Source organism: Zootoca vivipara, chromosome 2, assembly GCF_963506605.1.
Source record: "Zootoca vivipara chromosome 2, rZooViv1.1, whole genome shotgun sequence".
Lineage (NCBI taxonomy): Eukaryota > Metazoa > Chordata > Lepidosauria > Squamata > Lacertidae > Zootoca > Zootoca vivipara.
In genome coordinates, this window is record NC_083277.1 from 6155161 (window position 1) to 6180462 (window position 25302).

At 47.2% G+C, this 25302-nt stretch overlaps 1 protein-coding gene across 1 annotated transcript in view; it reads right to left on the reverse strand.

Moving 5' to 3' along the window:
- Nucleotides 1–4439: 4439 nt before the first annotated feature.
- The window catches only part of LOC118080191 (uncharacterized), a 41585-nt gene continuing 20722 nt past the window's right edge, over nucleotides 4440–25302 (reverse strand). The window contains exons 8-16 of the mRNA XM_060270884.1: nucleotides 24243–24393; nucleotides 23410–23486; nucleotides 22679–22805; nucleotides 21223–22154; nucleotides 12321–12806; nucleotides 11189–11339; nucleotides 9981–10063; nucleotides 9607–9733; nucleotides 4440–7105 (exon numbers count right to left, since the gene is read on the reverse strand). Of these exons, the coding sequence (XP_060126867.1) occupies nucleotides 5919–7105; nucleotides 9607–9733; nucleotides 9981–10063; nucleotides 11189–11339; nucleotides 12321–12806; nucleotides 21223–22154; nucleotides 22679–22805; nucleotides 23410–23486; nucleotides 24243–24393 (3321 nt within the window). The 3' untranslated portion in view covers nucleotides 4440–5918. The remainder of the gene's footprint in view (nucleotides 7106–9606; nucleotides 9734–9980; nucleotides 10064–11188; nucleotides 11340–12320; nucleotides 12807–21222; nucleotides 22155–22678; nucleotides 22806–23409; nucleotides 23487–24242; nucleotides 24394–25302) is intronic.

The following is a 25302-nucleotide window of genomic DNA, read 5'->3' on the forward strand; positions in this document are numbered from 1 at the left end:
CTCCTTGAAAGATTTCATCAACGGTGTCTCCAAAATTTTTCACATATCACTTGGGAAGACAGGCGAAATAATGTCAGTGCACCAGAAGAAGCAAAGATCACCTGTGTCGAAGCAATGATTCTTCAACATCAACTTCGTTGGACTGGTCATGTTGTGCGGATGCCTGATGATCGTCTTCCAAAGTGTTATAAAATCATATTGGGGGGGGGGTTTGCAGGACACCATTATTAATGAACAGAGAGGGGTGACAGAATTTGACAGCTGCAATACCCAGAATCCTGTTCAATGCCATCTTCCCTGTCTCCCCACCCCTCCCGCTAGGACGCGACCCTGCCTGAAGGAAGGCTTGTTGTTGTTGTTTAGTCGTTTAGTCGTGTCCGACTCTTCGTGACCCCATGGACCAGAGCACGCCAGGCACTCCTGTCTTGCACTGCCTCCCGCAGTTTGGTCAAACTCATGTTCGTAGCTTCGAGAACACTGTCCAACCATCTTGTCCTCTGTCGTCCCCTTCTCCTAGTGCCCTCAATCTTTCCCAACATCAGGGTCTTTTCCAAGGATTCTTCTCTTCTCATGAGGTGGCCAAAGTATTGGAGCCTCAGCTTCACAATCTGTCCTTCCAGGGAGCACTCAGGGCTGATTTCCTTAAGAATGGATAGGTTTGATCTTCTTGCAGTCCATGGGACTCTCAAGAGTCTCCTCCAGCACCATAATTCAAAAGCATCAATTCTTCGGCGATCAGCCTTCTTTATGGTCCAACTCTCACTTCCATACATCACTACTGGGAAAACCATAGCTTTAACTATACGGACCTTTGTCGGCAAGGTGATGTCTCTGCTTTTTAAGATGCTGTCTAGGTTTGTCATTGCTTTTCTCCCAAGAAGCAGGCGTCTTTTAATTTCGTGACTGCTGTCACCATCTGCAGTGATCAAGGAGCCCAAGAAAGTAAAATCTCTCACTGCCTCCATTTCTTCCCCTTCTATTTGCCAGGAGGTGATGGGACCAGTGGCCATGATCTTGGTTTTTTTGATGTTGAGCTTCAGACCATATTTTGCGCTCTCCTCTTTCACCCTCATTAAAAGGTTCTTTAATTCCTCCTCGCTTTCTGCCATCAAGGTTGTGTCATCTGCATATCTGAGGTTGTTGATATTTCTTCCAGCAATCTTAATTCCGGCTTGGGATTCATCTAGTCCAGCCTTTCGCATGATGAATTCTGCATATAAGTTAAATAAGCAGGGAGACAATATACAACCTTGTCGTACTCCTTTCCCAATTTTGAACCAATCAGTTGTTCCATATCCAGTTCTAACTGTAGCTTCTTGTCCCACATAGAGATTTCTCAGGAGACAGATGAGGTGATCAGGCACTCCCATTTCTTTAAGAACCTGCCATAGTTTGCTGTGGTCGACACAGTCAAAGGCTTTTGCATAGTCAATGAAGCAGAAGTAGACGTTTTTCTGGAACTCTCTAGCTTTCTCCATAATCCAGCGCATGTTTGCTATTTGGTCTCTGGTTCCTCTGCCCTTTCGAAATCCAGCTTGCACTTCTGGGAGTTCTTGGTCCACATACTGCCTAAGCCTGCCTTGTAGAATTTTAAGCATAACCTTGCTAGCGTGTGAAATGAGCGCAATTGTGCGGTAGTTGGAGCATTCTTTGGCACTGCCCTTCTTTGGAATTGGGATGTAGACTGATCTTCTCCAATCCTCTGGCCATTGCTGAGTTTTCCAAACTTGCTGGCATATTGGGTGTAGCACCTTAACAGCATCATCTTTTAAAATTTTAAACAGTTCAGCTGGAATATCATCACTTCCACTGGCCTTGTTATTAGCAATGCTTTCTAAGGCCCATTTGACTTCACTCTCCAAGATGTCTGGCTCAAGGTCAGCAACCACACTACCTGAGGTGTACGAGACCTCCATATCTTTCTGGTATAATTCCTCTGTGTATTCTTGCCACCTCTTCTTGATGTCTTCTGCTTCTGTTAGGTCCTTACCACTTTTGTCCTTGATTATGGTAATCTTTGTACGAAATGTTCCTTTCATATCTCCAATTTTCTTGAACAGATCTCTGGTTTTCCCCATTCTATTGTTTTCCTCTATTTCATAAATGAGCAATGCAAAGAAATAGAGGAAGTTGATGAGGCTTCTAAACTTCCTCTATTTCTTTGCATTGCTCATTTATGAAGACCCTCTTGTCTCTCCTTGCTGTTTTTTGGAAATCTGCATTCAGTTTCCTGTATCTTTCCCTATCTCCCTTGCATTTTGCTTGCCTCCTCTCCTCCGCTATTTGTAAGGCCTCGTTGGACAGCCATTTTGCTTTCTTGCATTTCCTTTTCCTTGGGATGGTTTTCATTGCTGCCTCCTGTATAATGTTACGAGCCTCCATCCATAGTTCTTCAGGCACTCTGTCCACCAAATCTAAATCCTTAAACCTGTTCCTCACTTCCACTGTGTATTCATAAGGGATTTGATTCAGATTGTATCTTACTGGCCCAGTGGTTTTTCCTACTTTCTTCAGTTTAAGCTGGAATTTTGCTATAAGAAGCTGATGATCTGAGTTACAGTCAGCTCCAGGTCTTGTTTTTGCTGACTGTATAGAGCTTCTCCATCTTTGGCTGCAGAGAAGGAAGGCTTAAGGATCTGCATATGCACAACCTCCCCTCCGCCCAGAACAAAACAATGTTTCCAGAAGAAGGGGGGGGGGGAAACCGCCCAAATCCAAAGTGACACTTTTCTACTCAAGTTAATAATACAGCCTATTATATGTTCTCTTACCATGAAATCTCTATCCGCTGCCTCTGTATTAGAATTGCTAGTATCTCTCTGTATTGGAATTGCTGTTTTATATCTTAGAACTGTATATGTCAGGACTGCTACCTTTTAATTAGAAATCCCTGTATTAGGTATGTTTTCCAGGTATATTTTCTGTATGAACCCTGTATGATCCCAACCCACCTGAACCTTGCCCTACTACCACCCTATAGCCATTCAAGGACACACGGACAATAGAGGGATTAGCTGGAACAACTTTATTCAAATAAATTGCCATTCTCAACGTAGCCCACCCTTCCATGGCCTGGAGGAAAACACCTGCCGGGCGGACTTCCACCCCACGGAAATCGCCAGGAACTGCCCCACCTCTGCACCCATCTCGACTGATTGCCCTTCCTGCCAAACAACAGGGAGCACCATCAGCGACAGGAGAAGAGCGATTGACATCTCTCCATCTGAAAGGAAAAGTCATCTCCGCACCCAGCTAATCCGATCCCCCACCCGTCGCCCTTGTTTCCCCCTCCCTCCCAGTCCAGAGATTTCCATGCAGGGACAGGAGGGTATATAAAGGGGCTTCACCATTTCCCGGGGTTCCTTCCTTCTTTCCAGAGGCAGGGACCCTACAGCTGTAGCTTTGCATTCTGCAATAAAGGGATCAGTTTGTTTTTCCTGACAGCATCATGTGGTCTCTGTCATTTTCCTGGCGGAGCTGAACTTAGTGCAAATTTTGGAGCTTCCGACCCGCGTCTGTCCTTCTTAAAAGGCAACGCATTTTGGGGTACATTTTTTCATAACAAAAGCAACTACTCTATTCCGAACTTAAAAATGGAAAGCGTAATGCTGGTGGTCAACAAAATAAGTTCAAAGACTCTCTCAAGGAAAATCTAAAAAAAGTATTATAAACACAGACAACTAGGAAACACAGGCCTGCGAGCGCTCCAGTTGGAGAACAGCCTTTACCAAAGGTGTCATGGGCTTTGAAGACGCTCGAATGCAGGACACAAGGGAGAAACGTGCTAAGAGGAAGGCATGCTTGGCAAACCCTCACTATGATCAACTCCCGCCCGGAAACCAATGTCCCCACTGTGGAAGGACGTGTGGATCCAGAATTGGCCTCCACAGTCACTTATGGTAAAGGTAAAGGGACCCCTGACCATTAGGTCCAGTCATGACCGACTCTGGGGTTGCGCGCTCATCTCGAATTATTGGCCGAGGGAGCCGGTGTATAGCTTCCAGGTCATGTGGCCAGCATGACAAAGCCACTTCTGGCGAACCAGAGTAGCACACGGAAACACCGTTTACCTTCCCGCTGTAGCGGTTCCTATTTATCTACTTGCATTTTGACGTGCTTTCGAACTGCTAGGTTGGCAGGAGCTGGGACCGAGCAACGGGAGCTCACCCCATCACAGGGATTCGAACCACCGAACTTCTGATCAGCAAGCCCTAGGCTCAGTGGTTTAACCCACAGCGTCACCTGGGTCCCTCAGTCACTTATGGACCCATTGTTAAAACTGTGTTTATGGAAGACAATCTTACTCAGCTACGAGGGATTGCCAAAGAAGACTATTCTATGGTTGTATGAATAAGGCCCAGATCCTCCCTTCCTCTGCTTTTAGCACAAAACTTATCAGTCCTTCAAATATATGGCTGGACTCCCAGCCCCAGCATTCCCCCCCATGGACATGCATGGAATTTTTATATAGTTTCAATTCTATTGCAGTTTAATTCCTTTTAAACTATTGTATATGCTTTGAACATTCTGTATTTTATCTGTGTTTTTTCAATGTGTGTAGGCTGCCTTGAGTTCCAGTCTAAGAAAAAAAGCAGGATATAAGAATAAGAATAATGTCATTCATTTGGGTCACTAGCGATGACAATGACGACATGAAATCTATTTAAAATCGCTTTATTGGTACAAACAACTAAACTAAAACAGAACACTGCAAACAACAGGAAAGAGATAGAGGCACAACACAACACTTAATATTACCCACCTAAATAAAGGACACAAAAGAATCAGAGCGGACAGACAAACCAAGATTCCTTTTTTATTATTCTAATGGTACCTGCTTGCCAAGCTAAAGGGGAAGGGAAAAAGGAATGAAAGTACAGTGGTACCTCGACTTACAAATTTAATCCGTTCCGAAGGCACATTCGTAAGTCGAAAAATTCGTAAGTCGAAAAAGCGGCTTTCCCCATAGGAATGCATTGGGGGGCAAATATCCAAAAAAATTGTAAGTCGAGTAAACCGCATCTAAAAATTCGTAAGTAAAAAAAACCACATCTAAAAACCGGCCGCGGCTTTCATTCATAAGTCGAAACCTTCGTAACTCGAGTCGTTCGTAAGTCGAGGTACCACTGTACGTCATAAACATCCAGCACAGATCAGCGTGACAGAGAGGAGGTATAGAGTCCCACTGCGGAGAGCTTCTCAGGTTAACAAGCAAAGCTTGTCCCTTTGGGGTGTATAGATAGGACCCCAAAAGATTAGCTAATAGAACACGAAGTATTGGCATCGTAATAAACCTCTAAGCAATAATTACACTTCTGAGCATGTCATGTGGCTCCCCAGCCAAATTCCTGAAGCGTTCGACAACCGAGGTGCCACTGTATCTTATATTTATTGCTCACGTTCTCTCTATAGCTTGCACACTGATGGAGTTTTCTGCCACAGTTTGAGCATATATTTGCTCACCCACCCACCCCACTGTAGGAATCGGCCACGGGTGCGAGGCACGCCACCGCCCGCAGATAAGCCAAGGCTTGACCTCTGGGTGCGAGGCAAACCACCGCCCAGGTACAGGCCCGCAACTGTCTGAACGCCATGCCGTTGGTCTCACCCTTCGCTTCCTATTTGGTTTGCCGTGCCCTGTCTGTGACCTTTGTCTGCTTTAGATTAAAAACTTTGTTCAAGGGGAAAGTGATGCTGTGAAAACAGGTACCAAAATAACTTTGTACCACCCCACAGCCTCGTGATTGGAGGATGTGAAAGGGCACAGTCCAAAATGTATTTGTCTAGTTCTACATTTTGTGCTAATAAAAAGAGCTCCGGCGGAGCTAGCAAATCGTCTCCTTCACTTCACCCCACCCACTCTTTCTCCTGTTGTGAATTCTCTGTCAGACAGTATAGTTGGGCAGAAAAGCACTAGTCTATGTATATCTCCTTTCTCCTGGGAGTGAATCCCCTGACACGACCATCTGTGTTCTCCTGGGAGTTTTCTCCACAATCCAGGCATTTCTAGGATTCGCCAGAGTCTCCTCCACGTGGATTTTTTTGTGTTCTTTGAAGTGTGTGCTCCACCGGAAGCTCTTCCCACACACGGGGCACGTATACGGCTTCTCCCCAGTGTGGATTCTCTGATGTGTCTTGAGGTACGATATCCCTATGAAGCTTTTCCCGCAGTCTGAGCATGTGAAAGGTTTCTCCCCTGCATGGACTTTTAGGTGGATTGCATGACTTCTTCGGTGACTGAAACTCTTCCCGCACAGGGAACATGTATACGGTTTCTCCCCTGTGTGGATTCTCTGGTGAATAGTAAGGCTGGTGTTCCGGCTGAAGCTCTTGCCACACTCTGAGCACTCAAACGGTCTTCCCTCTGTGTGCGTGACTTTATGGGAGCTCAGGCTTCGGCTGTGGGTAAAGCTCTTTCCACACAGTGAACACGAGTACGGTTTCTCCCCTGTGTGGATTCTCTGATGTGACCTCAGGTCTGTGCTCCGACTGAAGCTCTTGCCACACTCTGAGCATCCAAATGGTTTCTCCAGAGCATGGTGCTGCAAGGTAAGGCTGGGACTGAGGCAATTTCCACACTCCGAGGAGTTGCAGGTTAGCCCCCTACTGTGTATAATTTGATGGGATGTCATATTTTTCCTGTGTTTGAAATTTTTCCCACACTGCAAGCACTTGTAGGGCTTCTCCTCTGTGTGGGTTCTCTGATGAGAAGTAAGGTGTTCCCGCCGACTGAAGCTCTTCCCGCACTCCAAGCATTGAAACGGTTTCTCCCCTGTGTGGGTTCGTTTGTGTTCGTTAAGGTGCGATTTACTAATGCTTTTCCCACACACATCACACTCAGTCTTTTTCTTTCCTTCACTCCTTTCTTCTTGGGTTTCTGCCTCGTCAAAGCCGGCCTCCGGAAATGACGTTTTCGCACGGCTCATTTCCCCTTGAATTGTTATTTGAGGGGGAAACATCCCTTCAAAAGCAAAAGATTTGTTCCACTTTATCTCCTTTGCTTTGCTCTCTGTTGTCCTTCTATGTACCTCCTCCTCTGTACATTGGGTTCTTTTAAAGGATGCTCTATGAAGCTTTTCCTCATTCCAGTTCACCCAGGCGTCATCTGTTGGATTAGAGGGAGAACACTAGTAAGGTAATAATAACAAAAATAGCACAGTGCACATAAAATCACAGTGTTAAGTAATTAAAGTACATTCTAATTCAGAATCAAATTAATGGCAACCATTGGGCTAGAGTTCTATGACAGGCATCCCCAAACTTCGGCCCTCCAGATGTTTTGGACTACAATTCCCATCATCCCAGACCACTGGTCCTGTTAGCTAGGGATCATGGGAGTTGTAGGCCAAAACATCTGGAGGGCCGCAGTTTGGGGGTGCCTGTTCTATGAGGATTACAGAAGGAGAGAAGGGGTCAGACTGTGCCTTGGCCAAAGGCCTGGCGGAATAGCTGGCCGCGGGTAAGTGCCCCCATTTTTTGTGGTTATTTATGAAGACGAGAGGTCAGGTTTCACTTCCCTTCTGTCCCCTCCTCCCTCCCTCCCTCTCTCTGAACAAAGAGGAATAGTTGGGTGCGCAATGTGGTGACACAATAGAAGTGTGTGGAGAAAGTGTGGATAGAGAGAGGTTTTTCTCCCTCTCACGTCACACTGGAAAGCAGTGGGAGACATCCAGTGAAGCAGAATGCTTGGGGTGCTCAGGAGAGACAGAAGAAAGGCCTTCTTTAAATAATAATGATAATAATATATTATTGATACCCTGCCCATCTGGCTGGGTTTCCCCAGCCACTCGGGGCGGCTCACAACAGAATATTTTAAAAAATGATAAAACATCAAACATTAAAAACTTCCCTGAACAGGGCTGCCTTCAGATGTCTTCTAAACGACAGACAGTTGTTTATCTCCCTGACATCTGGTGGGAGGGCATTCCACAGGGTGGGTGCCACTACCGAGAAGGCCCTCTGCCTGGTTCCCTGTAACCTCACTTATTGCAGGAAGGGAACCACCAGAAGGCCCTCGGCGCTGGATCTCAGTGTCTGGGCTGAACAATGGGGGTGGAGACGCTCCTTCAGGTATCCTGGACCGAGGCCATTTAGGGCTTTAAAGGTGAGCACCAACACTTTGAATTGTGCTCGGAAACATTTCTCCTGATGGAGAAATGTATCATCAAACTAGGAGCCGAACCCAATTATCTGCTGTTGTGAGAGACAAAACGGAAGGCGGATCCAACCATGTGCTGAATAACCTTGGCTTACCGGCTTTAAATGAGTGCGCCGTAATGGCCCTGATCCACGGAGACACAGTGTGGCTCATCACCCACCAAAACCAGGGGTTGCCAATCTTTTAAGGCCCATTTGGATTTCTGAATGAGTACTCTGGGCTCCAATCCCTCCGGCCACTTTTTTCCCACCTCCCCCAGGAGAGGCAGAAACAAAGAAAGTGCGGGCGAAAGTGCTTCACCTTCCCAAAGGATGTGGTAAAACTCGGGTCCAATGAAATTGACCTGAGCCTTGAAAAGCCCATAGAGCTCCAAAAGGAAGTGGGGCAGAGCATCAATCTTCTGACTTCCTCTTCCAGTTGAATGTACTTTTCAAAGAAGAAAAGGGGACCTGGTTTTAGTCCAAGGATGCTATTTATCTATCTATCTAGGCTTTCGAAACAGACTTTATCAACCAAAGGAAAAGAAGGATGATGGGCTTGAGGGCATCCTGAGCAAGTTTGCAGATGACACCAAATTGGGAGGGGTGGCTAATACCCCAGAGGACAGGATCACACTTCAAAAGGACCTTAACAGATTAGACAACTGGGCCAAAGCAAACAAGATGAATTTTAACAAGGAGAAATGTAAAGTACTACACTTGGGCAAAAAAAATGAAAGGCACAAATACAGGATGGGAGACACCTGGCTTGAGAGCAGTACATGTGAAAAGGATCTAGGAGTCTTGGTAGACCACAAACTTGACATGAGTCAACAGTGTGATGCAGCAGCTAAAAAAGCCAATGCAATTCTGGGCTGCATCAATAGGAGTATAGCATCTAGATCAAGGGAAGTAATAGTACCACTGTATTCTGCTCTGGTCAGACCTCACCTGGAGTACTGTGACCAGTTCTGGGCACCACAGTTCAAGAAGGATACTGACAAGCTGGAACGTGTCCAGAAGAGGGCAACCAAAATGGTCAAAGGCCTGGAAACGATGCCTTATGAGGAACGGCTTAGGGAGCTGGGTATGTTTAGCCTGGAGAAGAGAAGGTTAAGGGGTGATATGATAGCCTTGTTCAAATATATAAAAGGATGTCATATAGATGAGGGTGAAAGGTTGTTTTCTGCTGCTCCAGAGAAGCGGACACAGAGCAATGGATTCAAACTACAAGAAAGAAGATTCCACCTAAACATTTGGAAGAACTTCCTGACAGTAAGACTGTTTGGCAGTGGAATTTGCTACCAAGGAGTGTGGTGGAGTCTCCTTCTTTGGAGGTCTTTAAGCAGAGGCTTGACAGGCACATGTCAAGAATGCTTTGATGGTGTTTCCTGCTTGGCAGGGGGTTGGACTGGATGGCCCTTGTGGTCTCTTCCAACTCTATGATTCTATGATTCTAAGGAGCCTTACCCAGAGAGGCTAGATTCCCATAATTCTCCACCATGACTTCCCATTGCAGGGCTCTTTGGCCCGGATCCAGCAGAGCCCACTCCTCCTCCGTGAAATACACAGCCACCTCCTCAAACGTCACCAGAACCTGGAAGGGAAAGGAGACGATAAAAAACAGTTCCTCCTCAGGGGGTTGGACTAGATGACCCCCTTGGGGATATCTTCCAGCTCTATGATTCTATCATACCGCCTCCATGGATGGGCCTACAGCGGATTCCCCCCCATGTGGAGCTTTGACACAAGCAAAGGGAAAGAGGCAGATTCTCTTCAGCCTGCAGGGGAGGGGAAAGGGATGGAGCCAGTCAATCTGATCTGTCCAGTGATCTGTCCTTTACCGGATCCAGCTGCAAAGAGGCTGCTTCTGATCCACCACGGAGAGGAGACGATTCCGTAGCCGTTCCTGGCGACTTTCCACCACCTGCAATTCACACAAATGTGGCTGAAATCCCTGCTAAGCGTTTATGCATCTTGCAGAACAAAAGGCAACACTTTTTGTTTCTTGGGCACAATTAGGTTTCGTCACATTACAGTGCTGTGGACAGTGGCAAAGGAAGGGGGGTGCATTGGGTGCGGGCCGCCCCGGGTGTCATCACTGAGGGGGGTGACAAAATGGCAAAAATATGCGTTTTTAAAATATAACTCCCGCACCCACCACACACCCCTTCCTACGCCACTGGTAGCTAGGTGAGAGGTGGGGGGCAATGGGTGCCACACCGCAGGGCCTGCAGCGTGCCTGAGCCATGCCTCTCTCCTGAGGGGGAGGCTGCGGAGAGGCTCCACACAGTGCGCCCTGCCATGGCTCACCCTGCCCCCTGGCTGCATGGCATGCGCACCGCACTGAACACCCCACCAGCTAGCTACGCCACTGGCTGTGGAAGCAGATTTACAGTGCAACTGCTTTTTAAGTTTCCACTTGTGACAACTTTCATAAAATATTGGGGGGGGGCAGGTAAGCTCTGCCCCCCATAATCAATCACAAGAAGCGGAGATCACACACCATTTGAACGGCAATGCCCGGCAACTTGAGGGGGGCCCAGCCCCCTCAAATATATTTTTTTGGGGGGGAGTCAGGCAAAGGGATCTCAGCCCCTAAGAGTTGGCTTCTATGATTCCACTCCTTACAGCAGGCATCCCCAAACTGCGGCCCTCCAGATGTTTTGGCCTACAACTCCATTGATCCCTAGCTAAGAGGACCAGTGGTCAGGGAAGATGGGAATTGTAGCCCAAAACATCTGGAGGGCCGAAGTTTGGGAATGCATGCCTTACAGCAACACAGATGATGGGAGTTGTCCAATTACCGTACATCCAGAGAGCCCCAGACTGGCAAATCCTGCCATGTTGATGGGCTTCAGGGCGGGATTCGAATCCACCACTACCGCTTTTCGGTGCTTTCCTAGCCATTAACACGTTTCTTAGGAGAGAGGCTGTAGAACAACGCCCCTCACGTAGTGATGAAGGGGAACGTGAAACCTGCCCCAGGGGGGATTTTGAGCCCAGTCAGCAGAGGGAGGCCAAGTGGCAAAATATCTGCTCCCGCCCTCACCTGGCATGCCGGCCCCTCCGTCGCCCTCCTGCACGATCCACCTGAACAACAGCCTCCGTGTGGCATCCTCTGGCGATGTCTCCTCTGCCTCGGGGAACTCAGCAGCGACTTCTCCTAACAGGCCCTTTGCGTAAAACAGCAGCGAGAAACCCTTAAGATAAGGATGCGGGGGAATCTAAGGGCAGCGAGCTGGGCATGAGTCCTCAGAGCCTCCATACCTGGCCAGCAAGACTCTTCCCCAGGCCATGCCCCCTCCCCAACCTTCTCTCCAGGCCACACACCCCTCGCCCACCTTGCTTTGCACCCTCCTTGGGTGCTTTCTCATACCCTCCAAGTGCCCTGATTTTACAGGGACAGTCCCGGGGTGATGAAATCCACCCCATGCCCATATTCAATCTTGGAACATCTCTATTTCCCCCGCCAGTGCCACTGCCTCCAAGCTCAGGGATAATAATGATGATGATAATAATAATAATTTATTATTTATACCCCGCCCATCTGGCCAAGTTCCCCCAGCCACTCTGGGCGGCTTCCAACAAAATATTAAAATACAGAAATCCAAAAAACATTAAAAGCTTCCCTAAACAGGGCTGCCTTAAGATGCCTTCTAAAGGTCTGGTGATTGTTGTTCTCTTTGACCTCTGGTGGGAGGGCATTCCACAGGGAGGGAAGGGGCCACCACCGAGAAGGCCCTCTGCCTGGTTCCCTGCAACGTGGCTTCTCATAGCAAGGGAACCGCCAGAAGGCCCTCGGCGCTGGACCTCAGTAGAACGATGGGGGTGGAGACACTCCTTCAGGGATGAGAATGAGTTGGCGCTTGTCTCAAGCGGTAAGCATCCCATCGCCTCTCTGTGGCCTCTGCTGCCAGCCTCCTTGTACCGGTAGCAGTTGCTGGAGAGCGGGCAAGGAGGAGAGGCTACCGCCACAGAAGACCACATCCGCGTGATGCCAGCTCTGAGAGGCAGACAGAGGGCAGAGGCTGCCCTGGGCAGGAAGAAAGGGGAAGCGGAGAGGAGCACAAGGAGTCTTGATTTTTAATTTTATTTTAAACTGCTTTGTGTCTAAACTTGCCCCTTACTAAAACTGGATGTTCTGAGCACCTAGGAAGCACCAGGACAAAACTCTCTCTCACCTGCTCCTCCTCCTGCGTCTTCTCCTCTGCCTGACTCAGGAGGAAACCTTCGGCCAGGGCCACTGCCTGGGAACTGGTCTCCGCTCCACATTCCCTCACCCAGCTCTCCATCTCTGGGGGCAGGACAGCCAGGAGCTGCTCCAGGATCACTAAATCCAGCATCTGAGCCTTGGTGTGTTGCTCTGGCTTCAGCCACTCATGGCAAAGGTGGTGGAGTTGGCTGCAAACCTCTCGGGGTCCCTGGTCACCCCGGTAGCCAACCCCCCTGAAGCGTTGGCACTTGGCATGTGGACTGTGGGTGCCCCCAGCCAGCTCCTTCTGCACCACCCTTTCCCAGGACCCCCTGCTGCTCACAGTCTTGACATTTTGTGGGGCTCTTCCTGTTTTGGGGGCAGCCATGCCTCTCCCTTCCATCTTCTGGCCGCGCTTCCAATCGGACGCCCAGCAGGGCTCGAAAAGCCTCATCGACCGGCTGCCATCTTCCTCCTAACCGTAAGGATTTGGGGGGGAAGGGGGACAAATTGGGCAAAGATAGGCCAGTCTTTTTTGTGGCATACGCTCCCCTCTCTGCAGTTAGAGAACATTAGCTGGTCAGCGCTGAGAACTAGGCTTCTTCCTGTAAACAAGGCAGACTGGAAAACAAAGATAATAATAATAATAATAATAATAATAATAATAATAATTTATTATTTATACCCCGCCCATCTGGCTGGGTTTCCCCAGCCACTCTGGGCGGCTTCCCACAGAAATATTAAAATACACTAATTTCTTAAAGATTAAAAGCTTCCCTAAACAGGGCTGCCTTCAGATGTCCTCTAAAAGTCTAGTAGTTGTTTTTCTTTTTGACAACTGGTGGGAGGGCGTTCCACAGGGCGGGTGCCACTACCGAAAAGGCCCTCTGCCTGGTTCCCTGTGGCTTTGCTTCTCGCAGTGAGGGAACTGCCAGAAGGCCCTCGGCACTGGACCTCAGTGTCCGGGCAGAGAGATGGAGGTGGAGATGCTCCTTCAGGTATACTGGACCGAGGCCGTTTAAGGCTTTAAAGGTCAGCACCAACACTTTGAATTTTGCTCGGAAACGTACTGGGAGCCAATGCAGGTCTTTCAAGACCGGTGTTATATGGTCTTGGAGGCTGCTCCCAGTCACCAGTCTAGCTGCCGCATTCTGGATTAGTTGTAGTTTCCGGGTCACCTTCAAAGGTAGCCCCACATAGAGCGCATTGCAGTAGTCCAAGCTAGAGATAACTAGAGCATGCACCACTCTGGCGAGACAGATGGATGTTTTGCCTGTACTGTGCATTTAAAGCACATTCAAAGCAGCAGCCCTCCTGGGTTTGTTTCTCCAGGCAATACAGTGGTACCTCTGGTTAAGAACTTAATTCGTTCCCAAGGTCCGTTCTTAACCTGAAACTGTTCTTAACCTGAGACACCACTTTACCTAATGGGACCTCCCGCTGCCGCCGCACCGCCGAGGCACAATTTCTCTTCTCATCCTGAAGCAAAATTCTTAACCCGAGGTACTATTTCCGGGTTAGTGGAGACCGTAGGTTAGTGAAACGTATGTAAACTGAAGCGTATGTAACCCAAGGTACCACTGTGCTGGGAGACGGCCAGCTCATTTGGTACAGTGCAAGATGATTCATCTTGGGGACATAGGATCAAGCCCCGGGTGCAGCTAAACTGCAGCGAGTCTCCACAGAAGATGGAGCAAGCATGTTTTCTGCTCCGGAGACCCGAACCAATGGCTTCAAGTCACGAAAAAGGAAATTCTGACAACACCAGGAAGAACTTCCTTTTTTCTTTTTCAAATGTTATTTATACTTTTATGATATACGAACTTCACTGACTTTACAGTCATTTTAACATTTTAAAACTTGACTTCCTTCCCCCTCTTTCTGCGGTTCCTTACATTTATTCTTAATATCTTCTGCATATCCAAATTAACTTATCTTACTCGTTTATTTAACTTCTTTAACTATATACTCTTATGTAGCGGCAGGTTATTACAGTTATCCTGCCAGTGTTTTTATCTGTTTACAATTTGTCTGTAAACATTCAATTCCTATAAAATGTTATCTTGATTCCTTATTCTTCCAGTAAGTTTTGCCATTTCTGCATATTCCACAAGTTTTTGTATTCATTCTTCCTTTGCTGGGACTTCTGCTTCTTCCCATTTTTGGGCAATTAACATTCTTGCCATCAGGAGGAACTTTCTGACAGTAAAAATTGTTCAACAGTGGAACGGACTCCCTCGGGAGGTGGTGAACTCTCCTTCCTTGGGGGTTTCTAAGCAAATGGCCATCTGTCAGGGATGCTTTAGTTGAGATTCCTGCATTGCAGGGGGGCTGGACTAGAGGACCCCCAGGGTCCCATCCAACTCTTCAAGATTCCATTATTCTATATTGATGCCCAATCACTGAGCTGTGGTCCCTTCCCTTAAAGTTCCAGTCCTGCTTCTCTAAAACATATGTTATTTCATTGTCCTATATTGAAAGATTTTTGGCAGAAAGTAACTGAAACCATCAACAGAACTGTATGGGACAACCTTACATTTACGGAGCAAAATATCCTCTTGAATTATATACCCAGCACATTGATATACCTTACCAAAGGACAATACAAGCGGACTCTCCCTGCCCTGACCGCAGCAAAAGGACTGATACTGATGAACTGGGAAAATAAAAATGCGGCTCCCTTCTACGATTGGATTCAAGACTTATGCAAACTCGCAGGATATGAACCACTTGCGTATAAACACAGATTTGCCATGGACAAATTCAATGATATCTGGAATACATCCTTACAAATACTGTACTGTAATCAATGCTTTTTTCTGGGGGTACGCATACCGCTAAACATTTTGTGAATCTAAGTTTGGCCTCACTGAGGTGACAGTATTTCAATATGAGTAGGAAAATGAGAGTACCCCTAAACATTTTTAAAGAAAAAAAAGCACTGACTTTAATAGGGTAAGATCCGGTGAAGAACAATAACAACTTTGTAAAGTATAGAATTTTGGGTCGTTTCCCCCCCCCTTTATTTTCCCTTCTATACGGGCTCTATTTGACTCCCCCTTTTCTCTCTTTTATTTACATCTCACCATGTTTAGTGCACATATAATTATGTACTTTTTGAATTCTCAATAAAGATTTATTTTTTTTAAGGTTTACCATCGCAGTTTACCACTGGGCTACATCCCTCCACTTAAATAGGAACACAGGAAAATGCTTTATTCGGGGGAGCCTGGCCACCTGCCCTGCATCGGAGGCAGACCACTGATCCACGCAGCTTGGCATTGCCCACACGGACTGGCAGCTGCCCTCCAGAGTTTCAGACAGCCCTACCTGGAGATGTTGGGGATTGAACCCCGGGACTTTCTGCTCGACCAACCCAGCTAAGGCACTTCCATTTCCGACCTGCCTGCCTTTTGTCTACATAGCCTTCTCTGGCTCTTCTTCCAATGCCCGCTTCCCAATTTTTTCCTGCCTTGGGATTCTCCTCCATCAATGCCCCAGTGCATCCCCCCCAAAATGCACTTTGGACTCACCGGGTCCCTGGATGGAGAGAGCAGGAGGTGGAGACCATCTGTGCAGCATCTGGGGGGGACCTGCAAAAAAATAACAATCAAAGCATCTTTAGAAGGGGGCGGGACAGGATGTGACCCTTCCAGGGCCTCCTTCCAGGGCTCTCTAGGAACCCAGACACTCTTCCCCTTAACCCTTAGGCTGGATCCCTCTATTTGAGCAATCAGTTTGTTCTCATTTATGAATTGCTTCCCCTCCAAAAAAAAGTGATTTAAAAAATAATAAGTAATACTTTTCAAATTTACACATTCCATTAGTTTTGCAATCAATTTGACATTTCAAAATTTGACTTCCTCCCCCCCTTTCTGCGGCTCCCTAAATTTATTTCTTAATATCTTCTGCATATCCAAGTTCATTTAATTTGCTCGTTTAATTATCTACTGTAAATATATACTCTTTTGAAACTGCAGGTATTACACTCATCCTGCTAATGTTTTTATCTGTTTGCAATTTAGCTGTAAATATTCAATAAACCATTTCCATTTTTTTATCTCAAAATGATTTTGCAGCAAACAAAAAACAAACAAAAACCACCCAAACCACAAATGAAATTCTGAATGTCAAAACTTGTCTCAAGGAGACAAGTAACTGTACATATGCCTTATAGACATCTGAAGGTGAAGCTTTTTTAAAAAATAAATAAATTGTTTTAATGTTTTATTATGTTTTTAGACATGTTAGAAGCCACCCAGAATGGCTGGGGCAACCCAAACAGATGGGCAGGGTATAAATATTATTGTTGTTATTGACAAGGCAGAAGTACTGTTTGTGGGGGACAGGAGGGGGGCAGGTGTGGAGGACTCCCTAGTCCTGAATGGGGTAACTGTGCCCCTGAAGGACGAGGTGCGCAGCCTGGGAGTCATTCTGAACTCACAGCTGTCCATGGAGGTGCAGGGCAATTCCTTATCCAGGGCAGTTGTTTATCAGCTCCACCTGGTACGCAGGCTGAGACCCTACCTGCCTGCAGACTGTCTTGCCAGAGTGGTGCATGCTCTAGTTATCTCCCGCTTGGACTACTGCGATGCGCTCTATGTGGGGCTACCTTTGAAGGTGACCCAGAAACTACAACTAATCCAGAATGCGGCAGCTAGACTGGTGACTGGGAGCAGCCGCCGAGACAACAAACACCGGTCCTGAAAGACCTACATTGGCTCCCAGGACGTTTCCAAGCACAATTAAAAGTGTTGGTGCTAACCTTTAAAGTCCTAAACGGCCTCAGTCCAGTATACCTGAAGGAGCGTCTCCACCCCCATCGTTCTGCCCGGACACTGAGGTCCGGCGCCAAGGGCCTTCTGGCGGTTCCCTCGCTACGAGAAGCCAAGTTACAGGGAACCAGGCAGAGGGCCTTCTCGGTAGTGGCACCTACCCTGTGGAATGCCCTCCCACCAGAGGTCAAAGATAACAACAATTACCAAAGGTAGCCCTCCTTCTTTGGAGGTCTTTAAGCAGAGGCTTGACAGGCATATGTCAAGAATCCTTTGATGGTGTTTCCTGCTTGGCAGGGGGTTGGACTGGATGGCCCTTGTGGTCTCTTCCAACTATATGATTCTATGATTCTACCAGACCTTTAGAAGGCATCTCAAGGCAGCCCTGTTTAGGGAAGCTTTTAATGTTTGATGGATTTCTGTATTTTAATGTTTTGTTGGAAGACGCCCAGAGTGGCTGGGGGAACCCAGCCAGATGGGCGGGGTATAAATAATAAGTTGTTGTTGTTGTTGTGGTGGTGGTGGTGGTGGTGGTTGTTTTTAGTTGGGTGGTATGCAAGGGCAACCATGGGGAGCCTTGGCTTCCCGCAAAGGACCCTGGGAGCTGCAAGGGAGCGAAGGGTTTTGAAGAGGTTGTCCTGTGTTGGAGGAAAAGGAAATCGTAGTTGATAAAATTATCTGGAGAGCACACCAGACTGCAGGAAAATCCAGTCCAAAGTGCAGCAGAAGCAGCAGCTAGAATGGACAACATGGATGTCTAGGTTTCTGTGTTTAGGGTGAGGAAGTCTGGAGTCTGGATTTACCTTTAAAGGGAGGGGGAACTACAGTTCGAGATTGTTGTTGTTTAGTCGTTTAGTCATGTCTGACTCCTCGTGACCCCATGGACCATAGCACGCCAGGCACTCCTGTCTTCCACTGCCTCCCGCAGTTTGGTCAAACTCATGTTCGTAGCTTTGAGAACACTGTCCAACCATCTTTTCCTCTGTCGTCCCCTTCTCCTAGTGCCCTCAATCTTTCCCAACATCAGGGTCTTTTCCAAAGATTCCTCTCTTCAAAACTCCATGGACAAAGACAACAGGCACAGTTCGAGATATTTTCTGCCTAAAACCCTGGGCAGCCTCTGCCAGTCAGCGGAGACAATTCTAAGCTCAATGGACCAATAGCCTGACTTAGTAAAAGACAACTTTCTGTGTTGCTGTTTTACTTGTTTTGCAGTGCTGTGGTCTAAACCACTGAGCCTAGGGCTTGCCGATCACAAGGTCAGCAGTTCGAATCCCCACGACGGGGTGAGCTCCTGTTGCTCGGTCCCAGCTACTGCCCACCTAGCAGTTTGAAAGCACGTCAAAAGTGCAAGTATATAAATAGGTACCGCTCTGGCGGGAAGGTAAACAGTGTTTCCGTGTGCTGCTCTGGTTCGCCAGAAGCGGCTTTGTCATGCTGGCCACATGACCCGGAAGCTGTATGCCGGCTCCCTCGGCCAATAAAGCGAGATGAGCGCCACAACCCCAGAGTCATCCACGACTGGACCTAATGGTCAGGGGTCCCTTTACTTTTAATTAAAAATATATATATTGCTGGGTTTTCTTTTTGTTGTTCTCTTATCTGGGGTTGGACTAAATGACCCTCGGGATCCCTTCCAACTCTACAATTCTAGGATTAATCAACAAGCAGGGAGGAGAAAGTGGAATATCACCTCTCTGCTCTTCTCTATTTTATCCGTCATCAAGCTGACAGGAGTGTACATGCACACCCAAGCTAAGGTCGGGTGAGGATGAGGGAAACAGCACCCGAGGGTGAGGAAGAGGTACATGGGGGGTTGGGTGACACGGGTAACCTGCCAAGGTTTGGCAATGTCTAACGAGAGGGTTTTTCGGCAAGGGTGGGGTTGAGGTTTGTCAGAGCTGCAGGCTAAAGCAAGCAGAGGCACAGCCCCTAAAAGAAATGAAATTGGCTGGTTTCTCACCTGCTTTCCGGGTTTCTGCTTCTCTTCATGTTTCTGCTTAGCTGCATAGAATCATTAAGACTTGGGACACCGGGGGTCATCCAGTCCAACCCCCTGCAATGCAAGAATCTCAGCTAAAGCATCCAAGACAGATGGCCAGCCAACCTCCAAGGAAGGAGAGTCCACCACCTCCCGAGGGAGACTGTTCCATTGTCGACCAGCTCTTAATGTTTGATGTTTTATCATGTTTTTAATATTCTTTTGGGAGCCGCCCAGCCAGATAGGAGGGGAATAATAATTTTAAAAATTCTTATTCTTATTATCTTACTGTCAGGAAGGATACTGACAGGTTACAGTACTGTTGTTTTATCTTATTAATACAGTGGTACCTCGGTTTTCGAACGTCTCAGAAGTCAAACGTTTCAGTTTTCAAACACCAAAAACCCAGAAGTAAATACTTCCATTTTCAAACACACCTCGGAACTTGAACGGCTTCTGCTTAGTGTTTCTCAATTTTCTCAATTAAATTTGCAGGCTGCCTTTTGTGCCTCAGTTTCCAAATGTTTCAGAAGTCTTAACGGTCTTCCAGAACAGATTATGTTCGGAAACCGAGGTAACACTGTATGCTATATGAATCCATAATTGCAGAGTTGGAAGTGGCACTAGGGGATATCAAGTCCAACCCTGTGTAATGCTGGAATCTCAGCTATAGCATCCGTCTACCACCTCCCAAGGGAAATTGTTCCGCTGTCAACAGCTCTTACCGTCGGGCAGTTCTTCCTGACGCTTATTTGGAAATTTAGAGGTTTAATATTGCCTTCCCTTTTGCTGCTTTTATGCTTGTATACTCCTACGTCTATTCAGTTTATGTTTCTGTATAATGAAAATGCAATAAAAATGTGGTGTTTCTTTTTTTAAAAAAAGAAAGCCGCAATAAAATATATCGCAGCGCTAATATTTTCAAATGCATGCAAAACAGACACACAGGCCGCAATCCAAGTTAGAGGGGAAAGCTTTATTAACACAACACGCAGACAACGGAACGCCACAAGCGATACGATGCTATGAGGCATAGGATAGAAAACTCTCGGGGTGGAGAGTTAAAATGAAGCACACCAGGAATCGAGAGTTGGAAAGTCCAGCAAAATAAATAAATAAAAATATACACTGGAATCTGCCTCCAGACAGACCATGGTTACTTCTCTCTCAGCTGACAGATTGTACAGCCTGCCCAAATTCTGGTTTCTTTACAAAGAATGTGCCATCAACATTCTGTAAATCCTGGGTTGTCACAACAAAACATCAGATATTGAAAGCTTCCCTAAACAGGGCTGCCTTCAGATGTCTTCTAAAAGTCAGAGAGTTATTAATTCCCTTGACATTGGAAGGGAGGGTGTTCCACAGGGCGGGTGCCACTACCGAGAAGGCCCTCTGCCTGGTTCCCTTTAACCTCACCTCTTGCAACGAGGGAACCGCCAGAAGGCCCTCGGCGCTGGATCTCAGTGTCTGGGCTGAACGGTGGGGGTGGAGATGCTCCTTCAGGTATACTGGGCCGAGGCCGCTTAGGGCTTTAAAGGTCAGCACCAACACTTTGAATTGTGCTCAGATATGTACTGGGAGCCAATGTGGATATTTTAGGACCGGTGTTATATAGTCCCATCAGCCGCTCCCAATTTCCTTCTGACACTCACTCCTTCTCCCTCTTGTGATACGGTTTTTCTCTGTTACATTTTGAGATTCTCTGTTAGTTGGAAGAGCTTTCGTCTGCAGCCTTCCTTGCTCCTTTGAGCAGAGCTTTCCAAAGTGTGTGTCGCGACACGTCAGTGTGTCGGCTGCAGTGTGTCGTGCAGGTTTAAACTCCAGTTTGCTAGTAAAACTGAACTACAGTGGTACCTCGGGTTAAGAACTTAATTCGTTCTGGAGGTCCGTTCTTAACCTGAAACTGTTCTTAACCTGAGGCACCACTTTAGCTAATGGGACCTCCCACTGCTGCTGCGCGATTTCTGTTCTCATCCTGAGGTAAAGTTCTTAACCCGAGGTACTATATCTGGGTTAGCGGAGTCTGTAATCTGAAGCGTCTGTAACCCGAGGTACCATTGTACTGTGCCAAGAAATTGCGCATGTCTCAAAAGTGTGTCAACAACATGAATAGTTTGGAAAGCTCTGCCTCAGAGTGAATCCTCCATTACAAAGATCTGTGCCCTTCCAAGAGGACTTTCTCCAATCCAGGGATTCCTAGAATTCACCACATTCTCCCCCGCGTGGATTTTTTTATGTTCATTAAAGTTTGTACTCCACCTGAAGCTTTTCCCACATACGGGGCACGTGTAGGGTTTCTCCCCTGTGTGGATTCTCTGATGTGACTTAAGGTACGAGCTCCCGATGAAGCTTTTCCCACACTCCAAGCACGTGTAGGGTTTCTCCCCTGCGTGCACCTTGAGGTGGATGGCGTGACTCTTGCTGTGGCTGAAGCTCTTGCCGCACAACGAGCACGTATAAGGCTTCTCCCCTGTGTGGATTCTGTGGTGCAGAGTCAGGCCCGTGTTGCGCGTGAAGCTTTTCCCGCAAACGGAGCACTTGAACGGCTGCTCTCCCGTGTGGGTTCTCTGATGAGAGTTGAGGCTGATGCTGTGGCTGAAGCTCTTCCCGCACAAAGAGCAGGCGTACGGTTTCTCCCCGGTGTGGATCCGCTTGTGAGACCGGAGGTCCGAGCTCCCCCGGAAACTCTTCCCACACTCGGAGCATTTGAACGGCTGCTCTTCCATGTGGGTTCTCTGATGAGAGGAGAGGTCCGTGCTCCGGCGGAAGCTCTTGCCACACTCGGCGCATTTGTAGGGTTTCTCCCCGGTGTGGATTCTCTGATGTTCGTTAAGGTGTGATTTGCGGCTAAAGCTTTTCCCACACACAACACACACATGGCACATCTTTTCGGCGTCCGTCTTTTCATGGATTGCGATTTTGTGGAAGTCGGAAGTGAGGAAGGGATTTCCCCTCTTCTCTTCTGCCTCAGTTTCCCTTTTCTGCTGTTCCCCCTCCAAACATTTGGCTTTTTCCAAGGAGACGGCGCACGGTGTTTCTTCATTCCCGATCTTCTGCCTAACTCCTGCTGGAGGAAGGAGAGAAAACTAGTAAGAACTAGCAAGGGAAAAACGGAGCCTCTAATCAGGGAACGACTGGTGCTGCTGCTCATGCCAGAATGGAAGGCAGATCTGGCCAATATTAAATGAATTTTGCTGATTGTCATTAACTGAAAATGCAAGTGACGGGCCTCCGATGCTGTTTAAGGTGACTCCAATGCAAAACCTCTAGATAAGGACTCTGTTTACACAATCTTACCGAGAAGAAACACGGTAGTCAAAACAATGTAAGAAATCTATCCGTTAATGTGGCAGCACTTTGGAACTCCCTGCCACTTGACAGCTTAGTGCATTTTTGTTTAGGCATGTGTTTTATCTCTTTGTAGCTGCTGTTGATTTTAATCACCGTTTGAATGTTTTAAATGCCTGCTTTTAGTTGCTTTTATTGAGAATTTTAATGTTTTATCATTTTTGTGTGCTTAGAAGTTTGCTTCATTTTTTTAAAAAATGCAATCAAGCAGTATATAGGTTTTGTTAAATCAATAAGCCTTACCCAGAGAAGCCAGAATCCCATAATTCTCCACCATGACTTCCCATTGCAGGGCTCTTTGGTCCGGATCCAGCAGAGCCCACTCCTCCTCCGTGAAATACACAGCCACCTCCTCAAACGTCACCGGAACCTGGAAGGGGAAGAAGAAGAAGAAAACAGTTTCTCCTTGCAGACTATATAACGGTTCATCATTAAATAAATTATTATAATCAATTACTGTAAGCCACATCCTGGCATCTCTCACCGACCACAGGCCAGTTTGGCTGGTGGGCGGGGCTTAGCACCCGTCAATCACCTGACACCCTGTGACATCTTGTCCGTGCTACGTTGGAATGCCTTTAATGTTTTTAGTTTGGTGGGGGTTTTTTTGGCATTCCAACTTATTTTAATCTTATTGCACACCACTCTGAAATTTTCTGAAACGGTCTACAAGACTGCAGACTAAATCATTAGGTCTGTTTTCCCACCATATTGGTAACCAGGCATATGATGCCCCAAATTTTCTCTCGAGGGTGTTGTTCTCATCGCCCCCTGCCACCAATTTTGACTGATAATAAAGAGATGTTGCATTCATTCTGCTCCCCTTCTAAGGATCCCAGGCAGGGAGGGTGAGGCCGAGCAGGTCAGCTTTGCCCCTCCATGGGTGCCACGCAGCCTCTCGCCATGTGTCCTTTGTCCTTTGACAAGTAGCCCAGGGACAGAGGCGCCCAGCCTGTCCCCAAACTTCTACCTACCTGGTCAGGTGCCACAGGTCCTCCTCCACCAGCAAGAGGAGAAGGCTCGGTCTGCATGGCCACTAGCATTCCTTCACCTGAAATTGACACAACGTATGGAAGTGAGAGCTGGACCATAAAGAAGGCTGATCGCCAAAGAATTGATGCTTTTGAATTATGCTGCTGGAGGAGACTCTTGAGCAGGCATCCCCAAACTTCGGCCCTCCAGCTGTTTTGGACTACAATTCCCATCATCCCTGACCACTGGTCCTCTTAGCTAGGGATCATGGGAGTTGTAGGCCAAAACATCTGGGGGGGGGCGCAGTTTGGGGATGCCTGCTCTCGTGAGACCCATGGACTGCAAGAAGATCAAACCTATCCATTCTGAAGGAAATCAGCCCTGAGTGCTCACTGGAAGGACAGATCCTGAAGCTGAGGCTCCAAGACTTTGGCCACCTCATGAGAAGAGAAGACTCCCTGGAAAAGACCCTGATGTTGGGAAAGATGGAGGGCACTAGGAGAAGGGGACCACAGAGGACGAGATGGCTGGACAGTGTTCCCCAAGCTACGAAGATGAGTTTGACCAAACTGCAAGAGGCAGTGGAAGACAGGAGTGCCTGGTATGCTCTGCTTTAGGCACATTTTTTTAGAGAGAGCACACAGCAGTGTGTTGTAGTGGTTAGAGTCTTGGGCTAGGACTCTGGGAAGCGCCAGGATTCAAATATGCCAGGCGGCGTTGGACACGCTAAGCTAAGATGGACCCAATGGTCTGAATCAGGATAAGGCCGCTTATACTGTTATTATATTCCTACGCACACCTGGCAGAAGCTGAAATTTTCTTTGCCCATTCTTACCCGGGGAGCTGGAGTTTCCTTCGCCCTCCTGCGCGACCCCCCAGGAGGGCCGACTCCGCCTGGAATCCGACGGAGGCATCTCGGCTTCAGAAGAAGTGGGGACCGATTCTGCTGGCAGCGTCCGGGGCTGGAAGCGATGTAAGGGACCCAGCTGAGGGAGAGGAGAGAAATCAGAAAAGGAAAGGATGCAGGCAAAAGGCAAGGTTCAGAGTTCTGAGCAGATGAAAGGAGGCTTTTCCAGCATGAGGGCCGCATTCCCATCTGTGCAACATTCTGAGGGCTGCATAGTGGGTGGAGCAGGAAATGCAAATGTTGTTTTTGTGAAGGAAGTGGGTTTCTGCACATACATTTAAATTTGTACTTGCATTCGTGTTTCCATCCAGACAAGCAGGAAACATGCTCCGAGCTCAAGGACAGATTCTACCTAACATTGTATTTTCTATTGTGGTTTTGTTTTAACTTGTTAAAAGCTGAATTCCCTCCCCATCCCCCACAAAAAGCATTCATTGCGCTGGGCTCTTGTGAGAGGAAGGATGAAATATAGATAATCATCATCTCTTTATTGAATTTATTTATTTATTGAATCCCACTCTTCTTCCCCCGAGGCGACAGACAGATACACAATTTATTTACTTATTTAAAACAACACCCAAAAACATGGGTAATTTTTGTAATGTTTTGGAACAAGTTCAATGATAATGTCCATCTTCTGCTGCTTCCAACCTGCTGCAATATTTCTGCATGCACTTTACCTTTGGCTTATTTTGCTTATTAATAAATATATTTTTTAAACCCCAAAACATTGTAAAATGGTCACAACGTTCTAAAAACCAATTACAACGTGCCTTGCCTTACAAAGGCCCCATTGGCCCTGTGCGTTTAAAGCAGTATCGCACCACTTTGAACAGCCATGGGTTTCTCCACCCACAAAGAATATTGGGAACTGTAGTTTGTTAAGGGTGCGGTGTGTTCCAAAGGCGTGTTCCTCTCACAGAACTACACCTTCCAGAGTTTCATGGGAAGAGCAACTGATATAAGTTTGAAAAACACAAATGAAGTA